This window comes from Haemaphysalis longicornis, unplaced genomic scaffold, assembly GCF_048455015.1.
Source record: "Haemaphysalis longicornis isolate Haplotype H1 unplaced genomic scaffold, Haemaphysalis longicornis Haplotype H1 scaffold_10, whole genome shotgun sequence".
Lineage (NCBI taxonomy): Eukaryota > Metazoa > Arthropoda > Arachnida > Ixodida > Ixodidae > Haemaphysalis > Haemaphysalis longicornis.
In genome coordinates, this window is record NW_027526204.1 from 144,799,613 (window position 1) to 144,823,361 (window position 23,749).

Genomic DNA, 23,749 nt, shown 5'->3' on the forward strand with positions numbered 1-23,749 from the left:
AAAGCGGCATAAAAAAATCACCCAGTTTTATCTCTCAAACTGGTAGATTGCCTCCGGCTCACAAGTTAGAAGACAACCCCGTCGACGTTCGCGCTGACATGAGCAGACCGAACAGCTACGAAAGCGACGACAAAGAAGCTGTGATCCCGTGAAGACCTAATCGCGAGACGCAGAAGCGCGTGAGCCAAAGAAGAACAAGAAGAAGACAAGGGAACGGGGTGTTACCGGTGATGTGGTCCTCCCTGTCGGAATGGCTGCCGTTCCCGGTCGGCGATCGTCAGAGGACCCTTTTCTTCGTCTCACCGAGGCTCTTCGGGTTCGGCTTGGCTGCAGTGCTTCTGCTTGCCACCGGCTTTGTCGTCTGGTGTTCGCTGCGCAGAGGATACCAGGTACACGTATGACGGGGCCTCCCACTCCTCGTCAGTATAGAGTACACCTTGGGGCAGGTGGACGTAACAAACCCCGTGACCCATTCCTCCCTTCAACGAGTACCAACCAGTCGCGTTACTCCGCAGGGTCACCCCGTGGGCCCCCTGCTGGTGGCGGGTCCTCACGACGGCGTCATGGAAGGCCGCTCCCCTCCGGGCGGCAGGCGGCTGGACCCGTGCCGGGACCTGTACGAGTACGTGTGCCACAACTGGAGCTCGCCGCTCGGTGCTCGCACCTTCGTCGAGGACGTGACCCTGTCCTGGGAGCGGCTCGTGCAGCGTGCGGCGCTCTCAGAGGACCAGGCGAGACCGCCCACGAGCGCGCTGGGCCCCGAGTACGCGGTCGAGGCCGTGAAGCGGTACCACAACAGCTGCCTCCAGCTCTTGGCGGCGCCAGAGAAGGCGAGTGGAGTCGTCTTCATCATCAAAAACAGCCAATTTAGGTCCACTGCAGGACGTCCTCGCCCATTAACCCCCACCCTGTCTTGTCCTGCGCTGCCCGAATTCATTCTTTGCCTCCGAATTTCTTATTTCGTCTCTCCATCAAGTTAATCGACATTCTCTTCTTCTAGTTCCGCCTCTCGGTACCCATTCTGTTGTCCTTGTGGTACACCTGTTGGCGGTTCGTCTTACTACACAACCAGCCCACGTCCATTTATTTTTCTTAATTTCAGCTATGATATCATCTACTCCAGTTTGCACCCTAATCCAGGTTGCTGGTTTCCTTCCCTAAGCGTTAATCCTATCATTCGCTTCATGGCACGTTGGGCGCATCCAAGTTTGCCTTCTAGTTGTTTAGTAAGGCGCCAACTTTCCTCTCCGTATGTCATCACCGGCAGGATGTATTGATTGAATACCTTTCTTTTAGAGATAAAAGTAGCCTAATTTTCATTTTTGCCGAGTGAACCCCAACCAAATCCTATTCTGCCCCAGATTTCTGTCTCTCAGCACTGACCATCCGGCTAAGGTCGTCATATTTTTCTACGTGTTGCAGTGTTTCGTTACCCATGCTGAAGAGAACGCGTTCAGCATGTTTATTTATCATTACTTTAGATTTATTTATGCTTATCTTAAGCCCCACAGCGAAACTCTGTGAGTGTAGTTCTTCAATCATTTTTTGGAGTTGTTCAGCACATTTACTAAGCAATACAATGTCGTCTGCAAACCTCAAATGGCTCAAGTATTCGCCGTTTATCCGTAAGCCTACGTTTTCCCAGTAAAGCGTCCTAAATACACTCTCCAAACACGCTGTGAACAGTTTTTGGTGAGATGGCATATCCTTGTCGCACTCCCTTTCAAATCGGGATTTTTTCGCTTTGGTTGCGAAGGATTATCATGCCCGTGCATCCCTCATATCTTCCGTCTAGGAATCTCAGGTAGGTCTCCTCTATTGCTTGGTTCGTTAAGGCGTCCATCACTGCGGTGGTGTTTACTGAATCAAACGCTTTTTCGTAGTCTATAAGTGTCATGTGAAGCGGCTTATTATACTCTGCGAATTTTTCTATTGGTTGATGTCATGGATGAGGTCCATTGTAGAGTAGCCTTTTCTAAACCGAGCCTGTTCCCTGTGTTGTTGGAAATCGAGGCTGTCGTTGATGCGGTTGACTACTCCCTTTGTAAACAGCTTGTATACAACCGATGGAAGGCTGATGGGTCCGTAGTTCTTAAGATTTTCTTGGGAATCAACGCTATGTTGGAGTTTTTCCAGGCTGCTGGTACCTTAACTCCTGAGTGTACCGTACTGTCTGTAATGACACGAATTTTTCTTGTTGCGGCTTTTCTTTGCTGCTATTGGTGTATGCCGGTCGAGCAATCATAGAATAACACATTAGAGGGTCGACCGCAGCGTAAACAATTATTTACAGCTGTGTTCATTCGTGTCAGTTTCGGTTTCGACGACGTGTACGCCGGTCTGTACGGCCGGTCTGTACGCACGCACTAAAGCGAGCAAGCCTGTCCTGGCCGGTTGTGCTCGCACGCGCCCGGGCTGCACGCCGCCTGTCCCAAAACTACGACGTGGTACACAAGGCTGAGCAGCGCGCGCCATAGATTTTCGTATACTATGGCTCCGCTGTCTAGGGGAGCCGCGCTTCGGCGAGTGTTCCGTCATGTACCGGGCAGGCACGTTCCACTTGTCCTTGGCATGGCTCATGAACAGGCTGAAAAGTCGGCTCCGACTGCAAAAAAGCAACAATATTTCTGTAGAAGGATCATGAACTTTGTTTTGTTATTACAAAATTGAACCTCCAAAAAGATCAATTTGTCAGTGATTACGTAGAAGATTTATGCACGATGAACAAAAAAAAGTTAATTTTTCGTTGAATTTGGCTTCGAGACAGAAAAGAAGCCATATGGCTAGCTAAGCTAAGTAGGCGAGGAACGTCGCTAGCGGCAATGGCGCCGCCCACGGCGGCCCGCGACTGCAGCGACAGATTTCCCTCTAGGATATCAGTTCTCAGCTTTCTGGAGCGTGCAAAAATAAAAATTGGTTTAAAATATGTTATACTGAACGCTTACGGTTGACACTTCGTGGGCGGTATCTGCATATACAAATGAAACTTTTTACATAGTTCTCTCAGCTTGGCAACTTCGTGTCAGTACTCCTTTGAAGGGACCCTGCAACACTTTCGATAAGCACTTTCCCTCTTTCCTTCGCGTCTGGAACAACTACGAGAGCTATAGTTATCGTCCGAACAGAGTGGCACTGCGTGATTTACTCGTCGCACCAGGTACACCTTCTATTTCTGCTGTGTTTTGGTGTCTTTTTTTGTTGTTGTTGTTGCTATCGAAAAGCGTTCATTGCTGCAACTGAAGGGAAACGGGCCAACAGCCGCTACATGGCCTCAGTGACTCAATTCGAGCCGTCGAAGAACGTCAAGACCGGGGAATGAGAGAAAAATCTTTTGAGCGAGTTTCCAAGTTATCTGATGGGCATAGAGCAGTAATTTTTGTCTGAGGTACTTTGCGACCCCCTAATCTAAGTAGTGGGTGTGTTGGGTGACTACGTTCTGCAAGCATCTAGTATTTTCAAAAAAAGTCGAAAAAATTGTTGCAGGGTATCTTTAACGGCGCCACCGCGCGCGACGCGCAGGACTTCCGGGCCGAGGTCCTGCGGCTGCTCGTGGCGATGAACGGCTCCTGGGGCATCCTGATGCCCGAGGCGACGGACGAGGGCGTGGTTCGGCTGCTGCTTCTGCTCTCGCTGCGATTCGGCATGGCGCCCGTGCTGCGCGTGAAACTCCGAACGGTCGCCAACAGGACGCAGCTGCAGGTGCGTGCTGAACCCGCCAAGTATTTATTCGGGCCTGCGTCACGATGTGATTATACCAGATGGGCGGTGGCGTTAGTGTCGCTATCGACTGCCGTCGAAATAGCGGCAGCTTCAAAAGTGTCGAAAGACGGTCGCCTGGGGAACTTGAAATTAATCACAACATTGTTAGCTAAGAATAAAGTACGTATGTGCCACAGACCGTTTCAAATTTCACGACCGGCTTCTAGACTAGTCCACTCACGTTGACCCTTTTGGTAGCTGTTTCAAAAGCAAAGCTTTCTTTGGAAATACAGTAAAAGCTCGTTAATTGAAACTCGAAGGAGAACATAAAATTATTCGGATTAAGCGGAGTTCGAATTAGCGGGCGGGCGCTAGAATGATTGGAAATCGTTGTACGCTGCGCGGGCAGAAGACAAAGAAACCACCTCTGGACTCGTTATCACTAATTAGGCGCTACTACACGTTTGTAGCAGGTGAGTTCGTAAATAATGTTTTGTAAATAATAATGACATGCGGCGGAACACTGGCGCACATGGCGCGGTGCCCTCTGTAGAAGCGAAATAAGCTGTTGCAGGAATGTAGCGCGCGCCACGATGTTGTTTTCCTGTTTCGTTGTTTTGCACCTCTAGTAAATTTGGATTGGTTTGGATTTGCAACGCTTTGTAATCACCCTGGACCGACTTCTGCGAGTAGCGATTAAAACCAGGCTATCACAGTTCGAATTAACCGTTCTGGATCCCGACGAGCTCGAATTATCTGGAGCTTTTTCCCCAATGAAATATGCAGGGCTGTGCCGGGACCAGGCCGTGATTTCGAATTAACCGGAAGTTCGAATTACCCGAGTTCGAATTCACAAGCTTTTACGGCACTAACATTTTCATATAAGTGAACGGTTCCAGTGGGGGCATCGGGTATTCAAGGAGACATGTAACGTTCCGTTGTCCCGAATAGTACTTATACTAGAGCAGAGGTTCGCCAATCTTCCTCTTCAACGGTCATGGACCTCTTGCCGCCTTCCAGGTGGAGACATCACGACCGCCGCTGCCCGGCGATCGTGTTTCCTCCGCGGCAGGCGCCAAGTTGCTCTCGTGGTGCGCCATCTACATGAGGACTCGCCTGGCAGCCGAGGACCTGACCGAGATGACGGCCGTTCTGCGGGACATGCTCTCGCAGCGCTCGCGCGTCGCGTCACCGCGAAACGCCCTACGCTCTCCGGAGATTCTCGCACTCTTGGCCCCAGCCGTCCCCGCGCACATATGGATCGCGGCCGCGACTCTGGTTCGTATGCAGTCCAAATCCTGATGTAGTAAACCCCCCTTAAAACGCAGCCCTCGAGACAGGAAGCTGACGTTGTTCGCTCGCTCTAGCGTGCGGATAAACGGGCCACAGTGCGTTAAATGCACGCCAGCGATGCACGGCGTTCCCCAGGGAACTGAACTGCTTCCTCTGCTGTTTGCAGTACTCCGCTTGGGTCCGTCCGACGGAAGAGCCGGGCGTGCTGGTTCGGGACGTGGCGGCGGTCCGTTCGGTGCTGGGAGTGCTGCTGAAGCCACGCTACCGCGAGCTGGTCATGCCTTTCTTGCTCGTGCACTCGCTCGCCTCGGTCATCGGATTCCACGTCGACCGAGGTATCCACGTCGACAAAGTGTTGACTACCAGTTGGCGCGGGATATGGGAAGTAACCGCAGAAAGAAAACAGAGTGGATGCTTGAGGAAAGAAAACCCGGGGTGAAAGGGAAAGATGTGGACTGGATACAATAACGGCTTGCACCCCATTCCTGCGATGGAGTGCGAGGTCGGAGATGGTGCAAGGAGTCATCGGCATACATACTGAGACGAAGGCGGCGATTAGGTTGATCGTAAAGAAGAGTGCATTATTGGGCAAGTTGGCAATCCATTCTAACAATACAGCGCAACAGAAACAAGGACTTAAGCTGAGGCACACAGGACAAGTGGTGACTTCAAACTGAACTTTTATTGCAGAAATGGGTCATATTTATGAACGCGCATACACAGACTTACGATGAAAACAGTCGGCCCAACAAGTAATTGATAGAAACTGTGCCATAAACGCGAGATACAAAAACAAAAAAACACAGAAAAATGATTACCCCTGTCGCACTATCCACGTGTTGTGTCTTTTGAGATGGCTGTGTTACATCGTTTCTTCCGTGTAAATAATGAAGTTCCTTGATGGGCAGGGCTATAGAAGCCACGGTGACGCATTCTACGCCACAGGGCTGTCATTGTGGCCCACAGGCTAAAGAGAATAAGGAATGCCGCGGATGTACTAGTTTTTTCAGCCCCTCGCAAAAGACTTCAAGGCACAGAAGCTGTACGCAACCTTCAGGACCATCACAACGGTATAGGTTCACGATTGCAGCCCATTTGCTTCGTCTTCGCTGCCGCTACGACCTTTACTCCACCATGTTTGCTTTAAGTGCGAGCTTTTCATTTTTTTTTGTTTTTTTTTTGGGGGGGGAGGGGTAGGAGTGATAATTACTGGACAGTACCTTGGAGGGGCGTAAGCTATGATGTGTTTTTCCCGTTCCGAGAGAGCGTTTTTACAGTTACGACGAACACTGGAGATTTTTTTTTTAGCCAACCTTGGCCAATCTCCATAAGTTGGTATGCTTGCCTTGAAAAACATTCGCCGGGGACGCTGGGCGGTCGTCGCGAGGCACACACACACACACCAGCGCTAGGCCTTTTCTTGGTTTTGTTAACTGCCGGGCGGCCGCCGCGACGCTCGCCTTCACGTGCGTGCGCTAGGCAATTTCTTGGTATTTTTAACTGCGGACACAAAAAATTACGATTCGCTGAACGGCTTCGCCGTTAAAAAGATGTACCTCCCGTAAAAGCCGCCCCACAAGTGCTCCACTGAGCACAAAACAAAGTTTGTCGCATGCACAACGTTGGTAGTCTACAAGGTTCCGTTGTCATGCGGCAAAAAGTACGTGGTCCAGGCGGGCGCGTGTCTGGACACAAGGCTCAGAAAACATAACAGCAATGTCTACCAAAGTGTGAAATGGAACTTAGGCATACATTGGCGAGATTGCAAGGGTACCGCCACAAAGGGTATTTGGAAATTTGACGAATGCCAGCTCATTCAGCGCCATTGTGCCCAGTTGACAAGGGAAATTGCGGTGGCTTCGGAAATCGCAAGGCTAGGCGAAGATTGTGTCGCCGTGCTTTCTATAGCCCTGTCCACCAAGTAAATTGATTTACACGGGAGAAACGACGTAACATAGCTAGCTATCTCAAAGGGACACAGCACGTGCATAGTGCGTGGGAGTGAGGGGTAATCATGTTTTTTTGTTTTGTTTGTGTATCTCGTGATTATGGCACAGTTGCTATCAATCACTTATCGGGCCGACTGTTTTCATCGTAAGTGTGTGCATGCGCGTTTATAAATGTGATCGGTTTTTGCAATAAAAGTTCAGTTGGAAGTCACCACTTGTCCTGTGTGCCTCAGCTTAAGTCCATGTTTCTGTTGCGCTGTTAAGATGAACCGTTAAGGCGTTCCCTACTCCAATTTTTCTATCCTTATCCACTCCTATTTCATAAATGTGCTTCTCCCTATAGCCGCCTGTATATCATCCTACGCCGTTACAATCGTAAAACTCGGTTGGTGACCGCACTAACCGTCGTCGAATGCGACCATCTTACAAGGTGGTTCTTCTGGACTACGAAAGTAAGGCGGTGGACCTCGCATTAGTTTAATTTCAAACTGCTGAAATTCCGAATTTCACTTACCATGCACCACAACATATAACGCAAATAACGCTGAGCAAAGCTGTCAAGTTTCGCCCTGACTCGCGCGCAAAAAATGAACCAATCCTCAAGCGGCCATGCTGCTCAAAATGACGCGATGTCCAACCAATATTTCTAAATTGAATAGCGTATCTCGCACCGGAGACCGCTCTCTTTACGTGACGGGCCCCGAAATTAATAAGGGTTCGAAATAACGTTTAGATCAGAACGTGACCTGGAAGTTACTGCTCGCCCGGCTGGCCGAGAACGCCGCTCACGTGCAAGGGCTCTGAAGAGCCACCTGAGGGGTGGGAACACCGAGAAGGAACTCCCTTTTCCCCTTCCCCCTCTCCCCCAGTTTTTGGACGAAATAAAGTTATCACCCTCATCTGAAGCGTTTTACGGTGACAGAAACTAACGGAGCAAGCGCGCTCCCTATTCCCATGGTATGGTGCGCGGTGAAAAACACGGACTGCGAACAAAATGTAGACAGGACAAGCAGAACAGCGCTTATCCTGCCTATTTTGTTTTCGCTGTACGTGTTTATACACCACGGGAACTACATACCGACTAGCCCAGCAGGGAGTACTACCAAGCTATACTACCCTCCCTATGTTCCAATATCTATGAATGTGTGAAGTTGGGCTTGTTAGTGATGCATTCTTGCAGACGATACAGGGCAAGGGAAGACAAGTGCTCGTCTTCGTCTCTTTTCTTGTCCTGTGTCCATTGTCACGCTACGTCTATATAATTCCAGAACGCCTCCCTGAAAGAACTTGCTTCCCACTCTGTGGAATTGCTTGGTGTTGGGCGAGTCGGTTCATATCGACTGGGAGCTTCAGCTTGAACGAAGCAACACAGGACGTTAGGAGAAAACTTCGAACGCAGTGCTGAAGTTTGAAGGCTACCATTCAGACACGCTTAATTAGAGAGAGGGAGGGAGGGAGGACTAACGGATTGATTGATTGATTGATTGATTGATTGATTGATTGATTGATTGATTGATTGATTGATTGATTGATTGATTGATTGATTGATTGATTGATTGATTGATTGATTGATTGATTGATTGATTGATTGATTGATTACAGGAATAGCTAGAGTGCCGTCCGACGACATTCGAATTCTTAAGACTGATTTGTAAGAATTAAGACACCACTCCAAGTGTGCGTAGCTGTGGTAAAGTGGTTCTGTCATAGTTCATTTATGCCAATGACGGTGGTTCGAGACCGGCTATTGCCTAGATTGTTTTTTTTTTCGCACACATTTAAATGGAGTTATCAATTTTCATGGCTCAGTTTAGTTTCGGTGTTATGATTTCTTTGTGTCCGTTACGTCATGTTATGTTAGCTTAAGTTGGATTGGTCTAGGTTACCTTACGAAGTCATGTACAGCGATGTAGTGCCGGACGCGACTTTTTATTTATTTATTTATTACAAAACGCCGGTGGACGTTGATATAGCGGAGTTCTTATGTATTGTCTGACGACCCTCTAAACACAGCCTTGTTTGTTTGGACGGATCTAGTGTACTAGAAGAGAGAAATATGTCGTCCGGGGCCAATTAGGGGGGGGGGGGGGCCCTTTTGGGACGAAAAATTCTGCTGAGGAGCTCCTGTTGTGAGCAGAGCCCTTGGCGGCCGCTGCTTACCAGTTGGTTTCAAAAGTTTTTTTTGTTAAATTAATCCTTATTTATTGCCCTACATAGTCTTTCTTCATAAAACCCGCCAAGAACTGTTTAGTTTCATTTAAAATCTTATAGGTGGTGCTGGCTGCAACGGTTCCCTGGGGAACGCCTGCGCTACATACAATGTATGTATGTATGTATGTATGTATGTATGTATGTATGTATGTATGTATGTATGTATGTATGTATGTATGTATGTATGTATGTATGTATGTATGTATGTATGTATTTATGTATGTATGTATTTATTTCTCTTTAGAAAGGAAGGTTCACCAGCAGGCCCAAATTGGCTCGCCTAGGGGCGGACACGGGAACGCCTGCTGATGTAGGGGAGGTGGGATAGGGAGGAAAGAGTACATAGGAATAGAGGGATAGGGTGGAGGGTTTACACACAATACTGTCATCGCAAAAGGGACCCGCTCTCTCCATTGGTTTTTCCCCCGCACGACACTCAGTAGTATTAACGCTATGCGACACACCTTACCTTCTAGAAGTACACTGTAACTACGCCGTTTCCTCCCAGCGCTTCGGCGGCCGGGCGGCGCCTCGGTGGCCGCGTTGGTGGGCGGCGAGGAGCACTGCCTGCGGCTCGGCCGGCGCGTTCTGGAGCCCGTGTGGAGCGTGCTCTACTCGGAGGCCATCGCCGACCAGCGGCTCGCGGCGCGGGCCCAGGGCCTCGTGCACGAGATCAAGATCAAGTTGCGCGAGCGCCTGCGACTCTCCGACGTGCTCGACGAAGAGAGCCGCGCCACGGCCGACCGCAAGGTGGCCGCTGTCCGCGCCGTCTTCCCGCGGACTCAGGCACGTGCTATTCCGTGGAGCTGTCAGTCTGCAAACATTCACACGGAGCTTACGCTGTCGACAGACTCCGTCCAGGAATCTAAAAAGGGCCCCAAGGCTGCTTATAGGGCTGTTTAACACCAATGCACCTTGCCCTGTGTATTTCGGGCTAGTTGGAAAAATTACTCCCACCTCCCCTCGCGGGAACCCCTGTGTAGATGCGACGCATAGGGGGTTCCGTTGTTGTTTCCGTTAGGTTGATTCTCCCATCGCGTGAAACGTGCCGTGAACCCCCTGCCGCGGCTATGACGCAACGTGGCGCGGCTATGACGCAACACAATCCAACACAATCCACTTTAACCCAATCCAATCCAATCCAATCCAATCCAATCCAATTCAATCCAAATCCAAGCCAAGCCAAGCCAAGCCAATCCAATCGAATCCAATCCAATGCCCCTCGCGAGAGAGTGTTCGCTATCGGAGAGGAGAGGGGGTGAGCGGCGGAGAGCGCGGCTGGCGCGGCGAGGAGAATGGGGGAGGGGTGTGGACGGACAACGACAACGCCGTATGGAGGGACAAGGCGAGTGAATGAGATGCCGTCGCATTCAAAACAAAAGGGGCGCTAAGCAGACGAAGACGAAGTAGACACACACACCGCATACAGGCGCCACGCATGTGGTGTTTTTTGTCTTGGTTTTTGTCTTGGCGCTTCGTTTGTCTTGGTTGTTTTTTCTCTTCTAGTGTCCGCGTTTTTCTTGCGCCTTTAAACCCTGTGATTGTGTTTTTCTACTTCGTCTTCGCCTGCTTAGCACCCCTTTTATTCTTTCCAAAAACATGACCCAACTAGCTCAACAAGTTTTGTTCGGGATAGGCTTTAACGCAGCTTTCTATTAGCGCTTCGTTGCGGTACTGGGTATAGAGTTGGATTTAGGCGCACGTTAAAGATCCACAGACGGTCAAAATTAATCCGGAGCCCTCCACTACGGCGCTCCTCATAGCCAAGTTGCAGCTTCGGTGCGCTAAACCCCACAATCAGTTTCATTTTGTTTTTTGCGTAATAAACATTACGCAAGGTAATCAGGAAAAAAGCTTCGAACAGCTTGACAGTCCCTGATTACCCTTGGGCAGTTTCGGCAAACAGGGCAATAGTCATGTTGACAATAAGCACCAGAAATGGGCAATGTGAAACAATATGAAAGATACAACAAAATGACTACATTTCCATCTCAACTAAAATTCCGCCCGAATTTCTGAATGAAATGTTGGTTAGGTCAATGTTAGCATTACACAAATCATTTAGCATAGTAAGGAGACAGTATTTGTACGACCAGTATTTGTACCCATCGTTTGTACGACACCTGGAGACCTTCCATAATTCAGTGTGACGGGTATTATAACAGTGGGTGGTTACTTAAATTCGATGGCTCTTTTATGGGCTTGTCCTTTTTGTTTAGCTATTTAAAAGAACGGGAAAGCTTATACCGATAGAAATTGTATATCCTTATGACATTATTGTTCTTAAACATTTCTCTGGTGCGAGCAAGGTACGGAAGAATACATGCTATGGGTAACGCTCTTTCTTGCAGTAAAAACGTTTTCGGATATTTTTCAGAGTGGTTTCGGCCCAAACAATGGCGCTATAATTCATCAAAATAAATTAAAATCGAGCTAGAATTGAAAGTTGATGCAGAGCAATGCTCACATAGCGGTAATGACTACGTAGAGAGTAATGATGTAAAGTGGCATAAAAGGGGGTCATACTGAAATCGCACGTCTAATGCGGCCAGATAACCAGATAATTCAGAAGAAGTCAGAAAGGATTTTATTACGCAATTGATAAATTACAAAATTTTTGTTTACAGAAAGAGGTCCCATAGTCAGAGACTGAATCGGGACCTCCTATATTAGTGAATATAAGAAATCTATTTGAAGCAGCAAACAGTATTAGCGAAAAACAAATAATAAAATACATCGAAGGCAGCACAAGGTATTCCACAACAGAGCAGCAAAAAAGAAAAACGAAAATTATACAGGAAAAAGAACAACGGTAATTCACATTTCTAATTGTGACACCATTACAAGGTGGAAAATAGCAATAATAAGAACGCAAAAAGAAACCACATTTGTTTGCAGCGATATACAACAACCACCGATAAATCGACGCATTAACACATCTCCGTGGTGTGAGTGCAGGTTCGAATGACCGACGGCACTCGCCGTGAATCGCTTCACGGGCTCGTAGAAGGCTTCTCACTCAAACGCTCGTTCCCACACGCTTCGCTCGTCGCTGCGCAGGGTTTGGGCGACGGTCGACCGCGCGACCTCCCGGGCATGGGGCTCGGCGGCGGCGGAGCGGGAGGCTTCCTGGCACACACCCTGACGGCGCTGGCGTTCCTGCAGCGGACGCGGCGCTCCCCAGAGCGCGCGTGGCTGCTGACGCGGCAGCAGAGCCCGCGCATCCGGTTGAGCCGCGACCACGAGCTGTGCGTGCCGTCGGCGCAGCTCAGGCCCCCGTTCGCCTCGGGAATCCCTTTCCTCGACCTGGCCACGCTGGGTGCCATGGCGGCCCAGCAGATACTACAGGTGCGGGGTTGTACGCCCGGACGGGGCTCCAGCGTTGTCCCCGTCAGCTAGCGATAGAGCTCGCTTTCACCATTCCATCCGAAGATTGTTCAAGGGATGCGAATCACAGAAATCACTATATCCTGCCTGGTTCCCTACGAACGTCATCATCAGCCTGTCTACGCCCACTGCAGGGCAAAGGCCTCTTCCATGGATCTCCAATTATCCCGGTCCTGTGCTAACTGCGACCAATTTACCCCGCAAACTTCTTGATCTCATCGGCCCATCTAAATCTTTCTACCGCCCCCTGCCACGATTACCTTCTCTAGGGATCCACTCTGTTACCCTCAATGACCAACGGTTACCTTGCCTTCGCATTACATGCCCTGCCCACGCCCATTTCTTCTTCTTAATTTCTAGTAATATGTCCTTAACACGCGTTTGTTCCCTGACCCACTCCGCCCTCTGCTTGTCCCTTAATGTTACACCTATCATCTTCCGTTCCATTGCCCGCTGAGTCGCAGGCTCACTAAACGGGTTCAAAGAAGATGCAGCGGACATCATTGACATCACTCAGCCCTTTATATGCAGTCATAGAATGGTCAGCCTCAGGTATAACATGTTCCACAGACCCGCAGTACGAAACTAAGCTGGGAGATGAAGAAACAGACGGTCAGGGTGAGCGTTCCACCATTTCGTATTGCGCCTGTTCCTCCCCGTATTCTGCGGTATTGTTCGGCCCCTGCGCTTGAAGCACTATTACCATTCATTGTATTTGTGGTAATATGAGCTCAAATTCGAGAATTTATGTGCAAGGTTGCACTATGGCAATTAAAACTGGCACCGACCATGAATGTTCATAAAAACCCGAAAAGACGTTTCGGTTGCATTTCAAGTTTGAATTCTGCATTCATAAAACGTTATTAGCGGCATGACAGGCACTGCTTCTTATGATGTCCATCTTCATCCCGCTCATCTTTATATACCTTCATGTTAGGGATAAACGTAGCATTCTCTCTTTAGTAAAGAGCAGGCCGCTAGAGTGGTTGTGACAATGTGTCGTTCCGTGTATGCGCACTTACGAAGAATAGTTCTATTAACGTGAAACGTTTGTAGGTTACTCGCGAAGCAATTTTTTTTTTTTGTAATCCGGTCGTGGTTCGTCGGTCTTAGCCATCCCTGTAGAGGAGGGAGTAGCAATTCTCCTAAGCGTTGACGGGTGTCCACGCTGGAGGCCAGTGACGGAGGGTCGAGAGTACCGGATTGGATTGAATTGGATTGGTCAAATTGCCTAACTATTTCTACCCAAGTTTCAAAAAGCAGTTTGGCATTTAATTAATTCCAGATTGCTCATTGACGCTGGGATTGCCAGGGAAAATGTGCAGCCGTAAAACTACGCAAGTGTAAAACCACAAACAGAACTTAGCTAGCGTTTCGGCCAACCTTTCATGCAACAAAATTTCCCAGTAAGCAATTTGCAATGATAAACTCATGCAACACCATAGCCGTGCAGTTATCTTTAGTAATCTTCAATGCAATAATGCAACAACCATAAATGTCGGAGGGTGCATTGAGCCAGGTAATGTTGCTTTTGAAGAACTTATTGAAGAACTTATTGAAGAACTTATTGAAGAACGAACACAGTGCTCCTTGGCGTCAACGTCTCACTGTGTGAAGAAAATTTGCGTTCCATAGTTCTCCAGGCCATATGCCTAACGACTGAAGGTTTGTCCGACGGTACCAACAACCAAGCATTGCTGCGGCTGCTGCATTAGGCCGCCAAGGCGACCCATCTCCCAGCGCCGAAGGTTTCAGCAAGTGTACACCAATTTGGATTGCCGAAGCCATGTGTAAAAAAAAACAGAGCCCTTCCACCTTGTGAAAATGGGGATCCAAAGAAGCTGGTACTTTGGTAGAATTCCCTGTAGGGGTTCAGCTGTATTGAGAATTTGCTATGTTCTGAATTATACGGAGAGTAGCGCGATTTCTACGTCATAGACTAAGGACACACACGATTGGTGGGTAAAGACAATGACGTTTTATTACAGCGCGGGTAGACCAATCACAGCGCAGGCTTTTTGCGCCGCACTGGTGGCCGGCCGAAGAGCGCGCGGCATTAGAAAGTGTCAGGGGGGACAGATCTCTCTCCGTGGATGGCTATGCTTCTCTGTGCAACACTCAATGTCGGAAAGCCAGATTACAAAAATCAAGCTTACAACGGTTTCTCCAAAGCCGGCTTCACCTGTAAACACAAATGCACTGCTAATAAGACATCTTCTAGGGGCAATATAAGCCATGTATCAAATGGGGGTCCCGAGTACGCTGCTGCGCCCTGTACCGGTGTTTGGCTGAAGCGGCATCAATATTCACCCGCATTTCCCCGAAGGGGAGGATGGGGAAGTGCGAATGCACGGGTGATGCGAAGGAACTCTTCTTGGCCAATCGCCCTAAGTGGGTATGTGGTGGGGTCGCTTTCGCACTTAAAAACTCTTCTTGGCCAATCGCCCTAAGTGGGTATGTGGTGCGGACGGACGGACGGCGGTGGACGCGTGATTCAGGGTCGCTTAACATAATACTGATTGTGGAATTAAAAGCTATTTAATTCCACACTAGCCTGGTCAAAGTTTCAATGACTTGTGGGCTTGGCGCCTCGTGATCCCGATGTATGCTATAGGATTCAACCAGGGCTTCAATCCCATCTCGGTGAGGTATATTTGTGTACATAGAAGTTACATCTATAGTTACAAGGAAGGCGCCATCAGGGATTTTTATGTTGTTAATTTCCCGTAGGAAGTGGTTAGTATCACGAAGATATGCCGAATGGGTAGCGAAGGAACTCTTCTTGGCCAATCGCCCTAAGTGGGTATGTGGTGGGGTCGCTTTCGCACTTAAAAACTCTTCTTGGCCAATCGCCCTAAGTGGGTATGTGGTGCGGATGGACGGACGGCGGTGGACGCGTGATTCAGGGTCGCTTAAGAAGTGCATTCGCACTTAATATTCGCGTAACCGAGTGAGCGAACGAGGCACCGAAGGCAGAAAGAAAACGGAGAGGGGCACCTGGCTAAAGTGGGAGGGACGGGCGGCACGCGCTGCTGACATCTCTCTCACTGCCTCCTACTCACACTTTCGCCATGCATCACCACCTAGTTGTGCCCTACCCTCATACTTTCGCCAGACACTCCTCCTTTCGCTTCTCATCCGAACCACGTGACATTTGCGTGAGAGGTTCGAACACATTTACCAACAACGTACTCGGTGGCGGCGATGCGCTGCGAGATAATAGCGCAGCAGCGCACGCGCCACCGTGCGTCCGCTGAGCACGCGATCACTTGCTGAGGCGCAGCAGATATGCGCTTTGACCGAGAAGACTGCAGTTGGCGCTGCGCGCAAAGTTGGCATTATGTAGCATAGTAATGTCAGTCATTTTTCTTGCCGTGAAAATTGGAGACGACCTGATGATGATGGTTGGTGTTTAATGTCGCAAGGCCAACAAAGGCAAAGAGGGCTAAAGATGGAGACGACCTGTTGGATCCCAGCGATAGGGAGCTTCGCCATAAAAGAAGCATAAAATGATTTTTTCCGCGCATGCAGGCGTTGGGGGAGCGTGGCAGTCACGTGGACGAGACTGGCGCCATGCGTGAGTGGTGGACGGAGAAGACGCGACAGCGCATGTGGCAGTACGTGCTCTGCCTGCGACAGGTACGCAGGGTGCGCCGGTCGCTGGACATTGCTTGCGCGATAGTTTACTATACCAGAAACAGAGACTGACCTGCCTATGTTTTGCATGGCCGGTTAGAAGGAAAACTGGAAGAAAGTTCGGTGTTAGCTGAACACAGGTATATAATAGTGAATTCTAAGAATGCTCTACAAAGGCGGCGTTGTTCTTTCAGTTAATAACCACAGAGGGATCTGCAGCTGCTCATACATATCTATGGTCGGGACGCCAAAAACTTCGGGTTAAAGTTTAGCACTGAAAAAAAAAAAATCAGAAATACGTTTTCCACAACTCCAGCATGACGAAACACCCAGAGGCAACGAGTACAAATATTTCGGAGTCTGGACAAATTAAGAGAAAAACTACCCAGGTTCTCAAGAGGAACCACTTAAAATTGTAGGAAAACGAACCGCAGATGCAAGGAACCGGAGAGCTTAGGGAGAGGGGTATGACAGGTACAAAGTAGCGAGCATAATTTGAAAGAGGCATAATAATTCCGGGCCCCACATTTAAGAACACATACTCTGCTTAATCAGGTTAGGTATTACGACTAGAGGTAAACAAAAGGGACGTGTACCGTTCTCCTCTAGCCGTGCATAGAAAAACAGCGAACGAAGCACTACACGAAGACGCGCACCAGGCATTGTCGAAGTTCGAGAAGCTCAGGTTAAGAACATATGTTTTGAAGTGAGGTTAAGAACAGTGGATCTAAGTGGCTAAACAAAATAATTTAGGTACCTCTAGACGAACAGCGTGGACACGCAGTGCGAAACAATACTGAAAACTGGCGATGAAATAAGGGCGGAACCGTAAAGACGCAAAAACAGCCAAGATAACCAAAAAGGAGGCAAAGCTGACAAACGAATAAGTGAACGAAAAAAGAACGAAATTGAAAGCGTCGTTTGAAATGTACAGGGCAGAGAAATTTTGATGTCAGAACAGAAAATCTCTGCGATAACTCCACGGGCAGTGGTGTGCTTTTTGAGCCTAAAGTAGGTTGCTAGGGAACGAAGAGCTTTGTGGGGAAGTATGCCCGAAATGATGGAGCACGCGTGGTCTCCGCCAAGGAAGGCGAAACGATCCGGCACATTTTGTTGGAATGTGATTGCATCCATCAAAGTCCACGAGAAGGAAATATCCGCCCTCCCGAAGTGCTATGGTTTAAACACAGCACAAATTAAACTGCAAGGCCCTACCGGGGCCTCTCGCTAGAACCAACCAAATTATAGTGTACCAGCTGCTATTGAAGCAACGTTTAACTTATCATTCGACTGATTACTTAGTAATAATATCTTTTGGCTACAATGGATAAATGGAATCCTTCGGCGAAGTACAAATCTATCAGGGGATTATTTATTCAGTCATTTATTCAATCATGCACCCATTTCTTTATTTACTTATTTATTTAACTGCCTATCTGTCTGTCTGCGTCTGTATGTTTGTTTATATGGGTAATTCCATATTCATCACAGGAATATTTATTTATTTATTTATTTATTTATTTATTTATTTATTTATTTATTTATTTATTTATTTATTTATTTATTTATTTATTTATTTATTTATTTATTTATTTATTTATTCCATCATGCACCTATTTCTGTATTTACTTATTTTGTCTCTGTTTGTCTGTTAGCTTACTTGCTCGCTTGCTTGCTTGCTTGCTTGCTTGCTTTCCCGAAGGCTGTGGATTCTCAGTCTTAGCAAAATACTGTGATGCGGAAACGGCGTAAATACATTTCCGAACTGCACAAACTCGCCGCGGTGGCTCAGTGGCTAAGGCGTTGCGCTGCTGAGTACGAGGTCACGGGTTCGATTCCCGGCCGCGGCGGCCGCTTTTCTGATGGAGGCGTAAAGAAAAAACGCCCGTGTGTACGAGATTTCGGCGCACGTTAAAGATCCCCAGGTGGTCAAAAATAATCCGGAGCCCTCCACTACGGCGCGCCTCATCGCCTGTGTTGCGTCGGTGCGTTAAACCCTACAATCAATCAATCGGAACTGCACAAGTTGTATTCGCGAGTACAGACTCAAAAGCCGCGGTCCCAGAATAAGCGCGCCAGAGCCACCTCCGAGCGCCCTCCCTTTCCTGTGCTATAATACTACGTGCCGGCTTAGCGCAGTGGAGGTTACATACCCGGAGAGGAGGGCGAGGCCACAGCTTATCAACCGGTTAATCTCGGCTCCGTCGCCCAGCGCTTGGGCGAAAGGCAAGATCCCGTGACAATAAATTCTTCCCTGGAAGGGATTGGGAATAACGTGGAATTTTATGGAAGGTGGTTTACACAGATGCGCGCGCGCGCGCGCGCGCGTTCCCACGCACACATACTCAAGCCTGATCAATCTCCTCCTTCGCAACGTAGGAAACAGGTGGAATGGCACAATGCATATTGAGAGCGACCACGACTCCGCTCCACATTCCGCTTGAAAACACGTGGCTGTCATGAATGAAACATTGTTTATTAGTTTTCATTAGTGTCACTAGATAAGCTACAGAGTACCGTCACTGAGGCACGCAAGTGAGCAACGGCGGCCATTTTGGTGCTTATCAGTGTTGCCAGACTGCCACTTCTGCGGCCTCACCGCTCACTTTGACGAGGTCATTTGTAAACAACCCTGCCGAAGACGCCGCAGCACTGCATCTTCGGACACATTTCCGCGGCTGAAGTGCTGCGAAGCGCGTTATCTTTGAATCACGTTCGGAACGACGGCAGTCGTGCGCAGCCGCAGAGCAGGGCTGACAAGCTGAGAATACCACAGTTGACCGACATAAAACGCATAAGCAACAAAATGGCGGTGCCCATGAATCGTCGCAGTGTAAACAAATGTCACGTGATGCGAACTGACCAATGATCACGGCGGCGGCACGGAACAATAGGAGAAAAGAGTGCCGATACTCTGTAACCTTATCTAGTGACACTAGTTTTCAGAATGCCCCACCAGCCTTGAAAGGAGACCTCCTGGAGTAGTCGCCGTATGGCCTGGTCTCAGGAACAGAGCTCATTTTGTGTACGTTGCATGGCTGTGCAGAAAAAGAGAATGATTCGAATTGCATCCCACGGTTCGAGACGCTACTTCGCGCAAGCTTATTCCCATCCGCGCCTTTTTTTCGCCCCAAAAATGTTATATAGTGGTCTAATGCCTGACAGGTATACCCTTTCAGTCATCCAGTTTCAAATTAAAACCGGGGCGCTTCCATCTTGCCACCACACCAACCATAATATGCCACCAAGAACTTTGCCGGACACCCCCGCCCACTGGGGAAGGCCTGAGTGTTTGTGGCGCCAATGGGATCTCGGGAGACACCTACTTGGATGAGGACACTTGAGCAATAACATTGTTATATTTATTACAACTGATTTGTGACGCATTTCCCAATCCCTTCCCCCCAACCCCACCCACGAGACTTTTAGCCTCATTTCTGTATTCATTCATTCATTCATTCATTCGCGCCCAGGTGTACCTGTCTGCGAACGCCGGTGGCATGGCGTTCCCGGACGCGGTCATCTGGGACGAGCTGGGCACGGCGATGCTGGGCCTGCAGGTCGCGCACGACGTCGCCCTGCTCAACCGGCCCACGGCGTCCACCTGGGCAGCCGGCCACACGGCCTCCTCGCTCTCCATGGGCCAGCGCTTCTTCGTCCGCTTCTGCCGGGCATTCTGCGAGCGACCGTCGGCGCAGCCGACCCGAGGGTATACACGCGCGCTCTTTCACTCCTGAAAGCGCGGCTATAGATACTCTGTACAGGATGTGGTTGCTCGGCAGAATGCAGCGCGCACAATTTTGTTTACGTCTGCAGATAAGACCACTCGCGGTAAATGAGTCGCCTTCGCCGTACGTATAGGAACAAGGCTGTATTAGTGCGCTATCGACCGTGATGGCGCTGCCTCTTTTCTCATAGGCCATTCGTATAAGCTTTGTGATTGTTAATAAAAGCAGTTGGTTGTGAGTGCTTCTATTATATATTTTGCTAAGCACTTCGGCTGTGTTAACTTACCGCCAGCAATGTTTGCAGTAGATACTCTGTTATGGACATGCACTGAAGACATACCGTCGGAATCGTGTGTGTCGAAGATAACTTCAACGCTGCTTCGATACCAGTGATAATGTGACATTAAATGCCCAGTACACTGTAAAATCATTTCGTGGGAGTTTTGGCACTATTCGATGTAACCAATAATCTCTTGATTTCGAGTTCCAGTTCTTATTGATTGTGGGGTTTAACGCGCCGACGCAACGCAGGTGATGAGGCACGCCGTAGTGGAGGGCTCCGCATTAATTTTGGCCACCTTGGGATCCTTAACATGCACCGAAATCTCGTACACACGGGCGTTTTTGCTTTTTTCGCCTCCATCAGAAAAGCGGCCGCCGCGACCGGGAGTCGAACGCACGACCCCGTGCTGAGCAACACAACGCCTTAGCCACTGAACCACCGCGGTGGGTTCTGGTAGTAGACTAGTCCAGGGAAGGATCACCCTTGCCTGGAACGAGCGCAATTTAAAAAAAATTGATGACCGAATCCATAACGTGCATTTTTACGGAAAGTTTTCGGGGGCCACCATTCGCGGCTTTAACTGGTTCATTCCAAACTTGTCCACAGACAAGGCGCGTTTTTAGGGCGGAAGCTCTATTACGCCACGTCTCGCAAGGTCATTCATTCTGTCGCTCCGTGACGTGACGCGTGACGTCACGTAAGGTGATCCGCTGCGGAGAGCGCAGCTGTGCTCGCTCGGAGCCTCGCCGCTCCGGTACCACGTGACTAGGCGAGGGTTTACCGGCTGCTTCGCCTGCGCTTGGTCGCTGAGTCTCACCATGGATTGCGCGCCGGCTGGGCCATCCTTTCGTGTGGTTTAAAGCAAGCGACACGCTCAATTCTATCATCCAGTAGATATAGCAAGACGGCAGGCTGCGAAACCTCAAAGGCAAACGTTAACGGAAATGTCAAAGCCCCTTTGTTAACCCTTTGTTGTTTAATGTTGCTCAAGAGCAACAACTCAAACAATATTTTACCTCGCAATTTGTGGGTTTTTTTCCTCGCACTTTGCGTGCTAAAAATAATAAGTCTAGTTTATGAGTGTCAACTCGCATCGAGCACGGCGGTTCAATGGGCTAGTGACGGGTAAGCGAAATTGTGCAACTACGTTGTTAATGCAAACGATAGGAATACAAACTTTACGTTATTGTATTCACTTTAACTGTAAACCACCCTGATCAAGGTAGCTTTCTTGTTCAACTGATATGTGGGTAGCCAGTACCCAGTGTTTCCCAGTGACCGTACTAATGAACCAAATCTGTTTCTTCATATTTGTGATGTCGGAAGTTCTTTTAGATCACAGATGTGTCGGAGGTTCTTTTAGATCATTAAAATGTTTCCACAATCCTAACAAAGTTTTGGGCATCACAGGGTTAAGAGAAACACGGTTGAAACGAGAAGCTTTGTCCCACGCAACATGAGTGAATGCCAAAGTCCAAACCAAACTTCTTCGACCGTGTCGGTATGACGCCATCCCGCCACGGTCGCCTTATAACGCTAGAGACCAAGGTTCACTTCGGACCACGGGACGCGTTTTTTAACACGAACGTGTTTTATTCCGGGTTACAGGAAGATTTCACTGACGTCATATCCTTCACGGAAGTGACGCCAGTACAACGAAGCAAGCGGCCTGTAAAGGGTGTGCCCCTGCACACATGGTCTTCTTGCGGGGAAGCGACCTTTAGGACTAAAGCGTACTTAGGGTGTTTTGTTTTCGGGTTTTATATTTTAACACGAAGTTTATTATGTCGGGGTACACCAAGTAAGTCAGCGCTGTCCGTCGTCCACTCTTCTTTTTGTCCCTGTGTTCCTTGCGCTGGTTTTTCACCATGAATCTTAATCGGGGTACACCAACATTTCACTCACGTCATATCTGTCGCGGAAACGACGCCAGTACACCTTTGCCGCAGCGACGCGCCAGCAGATCGTCGCTCGCCAAGCACACCCACAAGACAGCCGCCGACCCGCAAATCATGCTCAGCTTCAAATTTCACCGCACATTTAACTTTCGTGTTTTGATTGATTGGTTGATTGACTGATTGACTGATCGACTGATTGATTGACTGATTGACTGATTGACTGATTGACTGATCGACTGATTGATTGACTGATTGACTGATTGACTGATTGACTGATTGATTGATTGATTCATTGATTGAAGGGTTTAACACGCCACGCAACGCAGGCGACGAGGCGCGCCGTAGCGGAGGTCTCCGGGTTAATTTTGACCACCTGGGTATCTTTAACGTGCGCCGAAATCTCGTACACACGGGCGTTCTTGCTTTCCGCCTCCATCGGAAAAGCGGCCGCCATGGCCGGGAATCGAACCCACGACCTCGTGCTCAGAAGCACAACGCCTTAGTCACTGAGCCACCACGGCGGGTCACTTTCGTGTATTACCGATTCCCATGACAGAGGAATCAACCACAGTTTTTTTTTACTTAAACGCTTGATGCGCCTTCGCTTATCATCATCATCATCATTTTTTGAAATACACTGTAAAGTTGGCTTTTGTGCCTTGCGTTTTGGTGCGACATCGAATGCCATCAGTGAGGCATAGAAAGATCCGATTTAATACTATGTGCATAGTCTTTGCTAGACCAAGCCGGACAGGCTTTCCCTTGGCCCATTTTTTTTAAATGCAGAGCATTTCAGTAACTCACGATGTCACCCTTGTTGACGTCCGTAGGCGTCGGTAGTCGTAGTCCGCACCCCTCCCCCTACACTATATAAAAAAATACTATCCGGCGCCCGTTTCGATCCCTCGACCCTGCGGGCGGAACGCAATGTACATGGTGCTCTACTCACTGCGCCACAAAGCCGACACAGAATGGGACGCTACGAACGCGCCTTATATCGTTGACTCATTCAAATTACTGCTGACGAGCGCTCTCTCGTCAGCAGTTGCCACAAGTGCAACAACATTAACGTAACGCAAACTACTTAACGACGTGCGCCCCCGGAAATGCTCTGCATTTGATCGTGCCCCTCGCGAGAGGGATGTTTCACTGCGTCGCCATGCGAACAGTTTGCCATTAGTTTCCGCCCGCTCCGGTCGGTGTCGCCACGGTTCAAACCACGGCAGGGGAGCTGCGCGGGCGTTCGTTGATCGGCGTGCGTTCCGGCGTGGTGGTTTTTTTCTTCGCACCGCAGGAACAAGACCGAACAGCGTGTGCCCGGCAGTTGGGTGTGCAATGCCGCCGCGCAGCACGTGGTCGCCTTCGCCGAAGCCTTCGGCTGCGCTGAGGGCGCTCCCATGGCGCCCAAGGAGACTTGCTCGGGCTTCTAGTGCTGCGACGTATATGTCTGGCGAACAACCTCTGCACGTTATTGCACGACACTCCGCTCTCCTAGAAGGCGCTGCGCTGCTCTTCGAAACAGTCGTGCGTGCTGCCGCGCTAACCTGGAGAACATTGGTGTGGTGCTATCTTGGCGCTGCTACGAAGTTCCGGGACTGATTTCTTGTATGATCTTAGCGGATATAGTTCGTTATTTTTAGCATCTCGTTTTACCCTAATGCGGCT

At 49.1% G+C, this 23,749-nt stretch overlaps 1 protein-coding gene across 1 annotated transcript; it reads left to right on the top strand.

Annotated features, from left to right (window-relative positions):
• Positions 1–230: 230 nt before the first annotated feature.
• LOC144160141 (endothelin-converting enzyme 2-like) lies at positions 231–23,514 on the top strand. Its single transcript, XM_077691741.1, has 10 exons — positions 231–389; positions 516–830; positions 3,520–3,699; positions 4,720–4,977; positions 5,159–5,327; positions 9,661–9,938; positions 12,213–12,500; positions 16,071–16,178; positions 19,649–19,884; positions 23,379–23,514. The coding sequence occupies exons 1-10, from the start codon at positions 231–233 to the stop codon at positions 23,512–23,514; spliced, it is 2,127 nt and encodes a 708-aa protein (XP_077547867.1).
• The last annotated feature ends 235 nt before the right edge of the window (positions 23,515–23,749 follow it).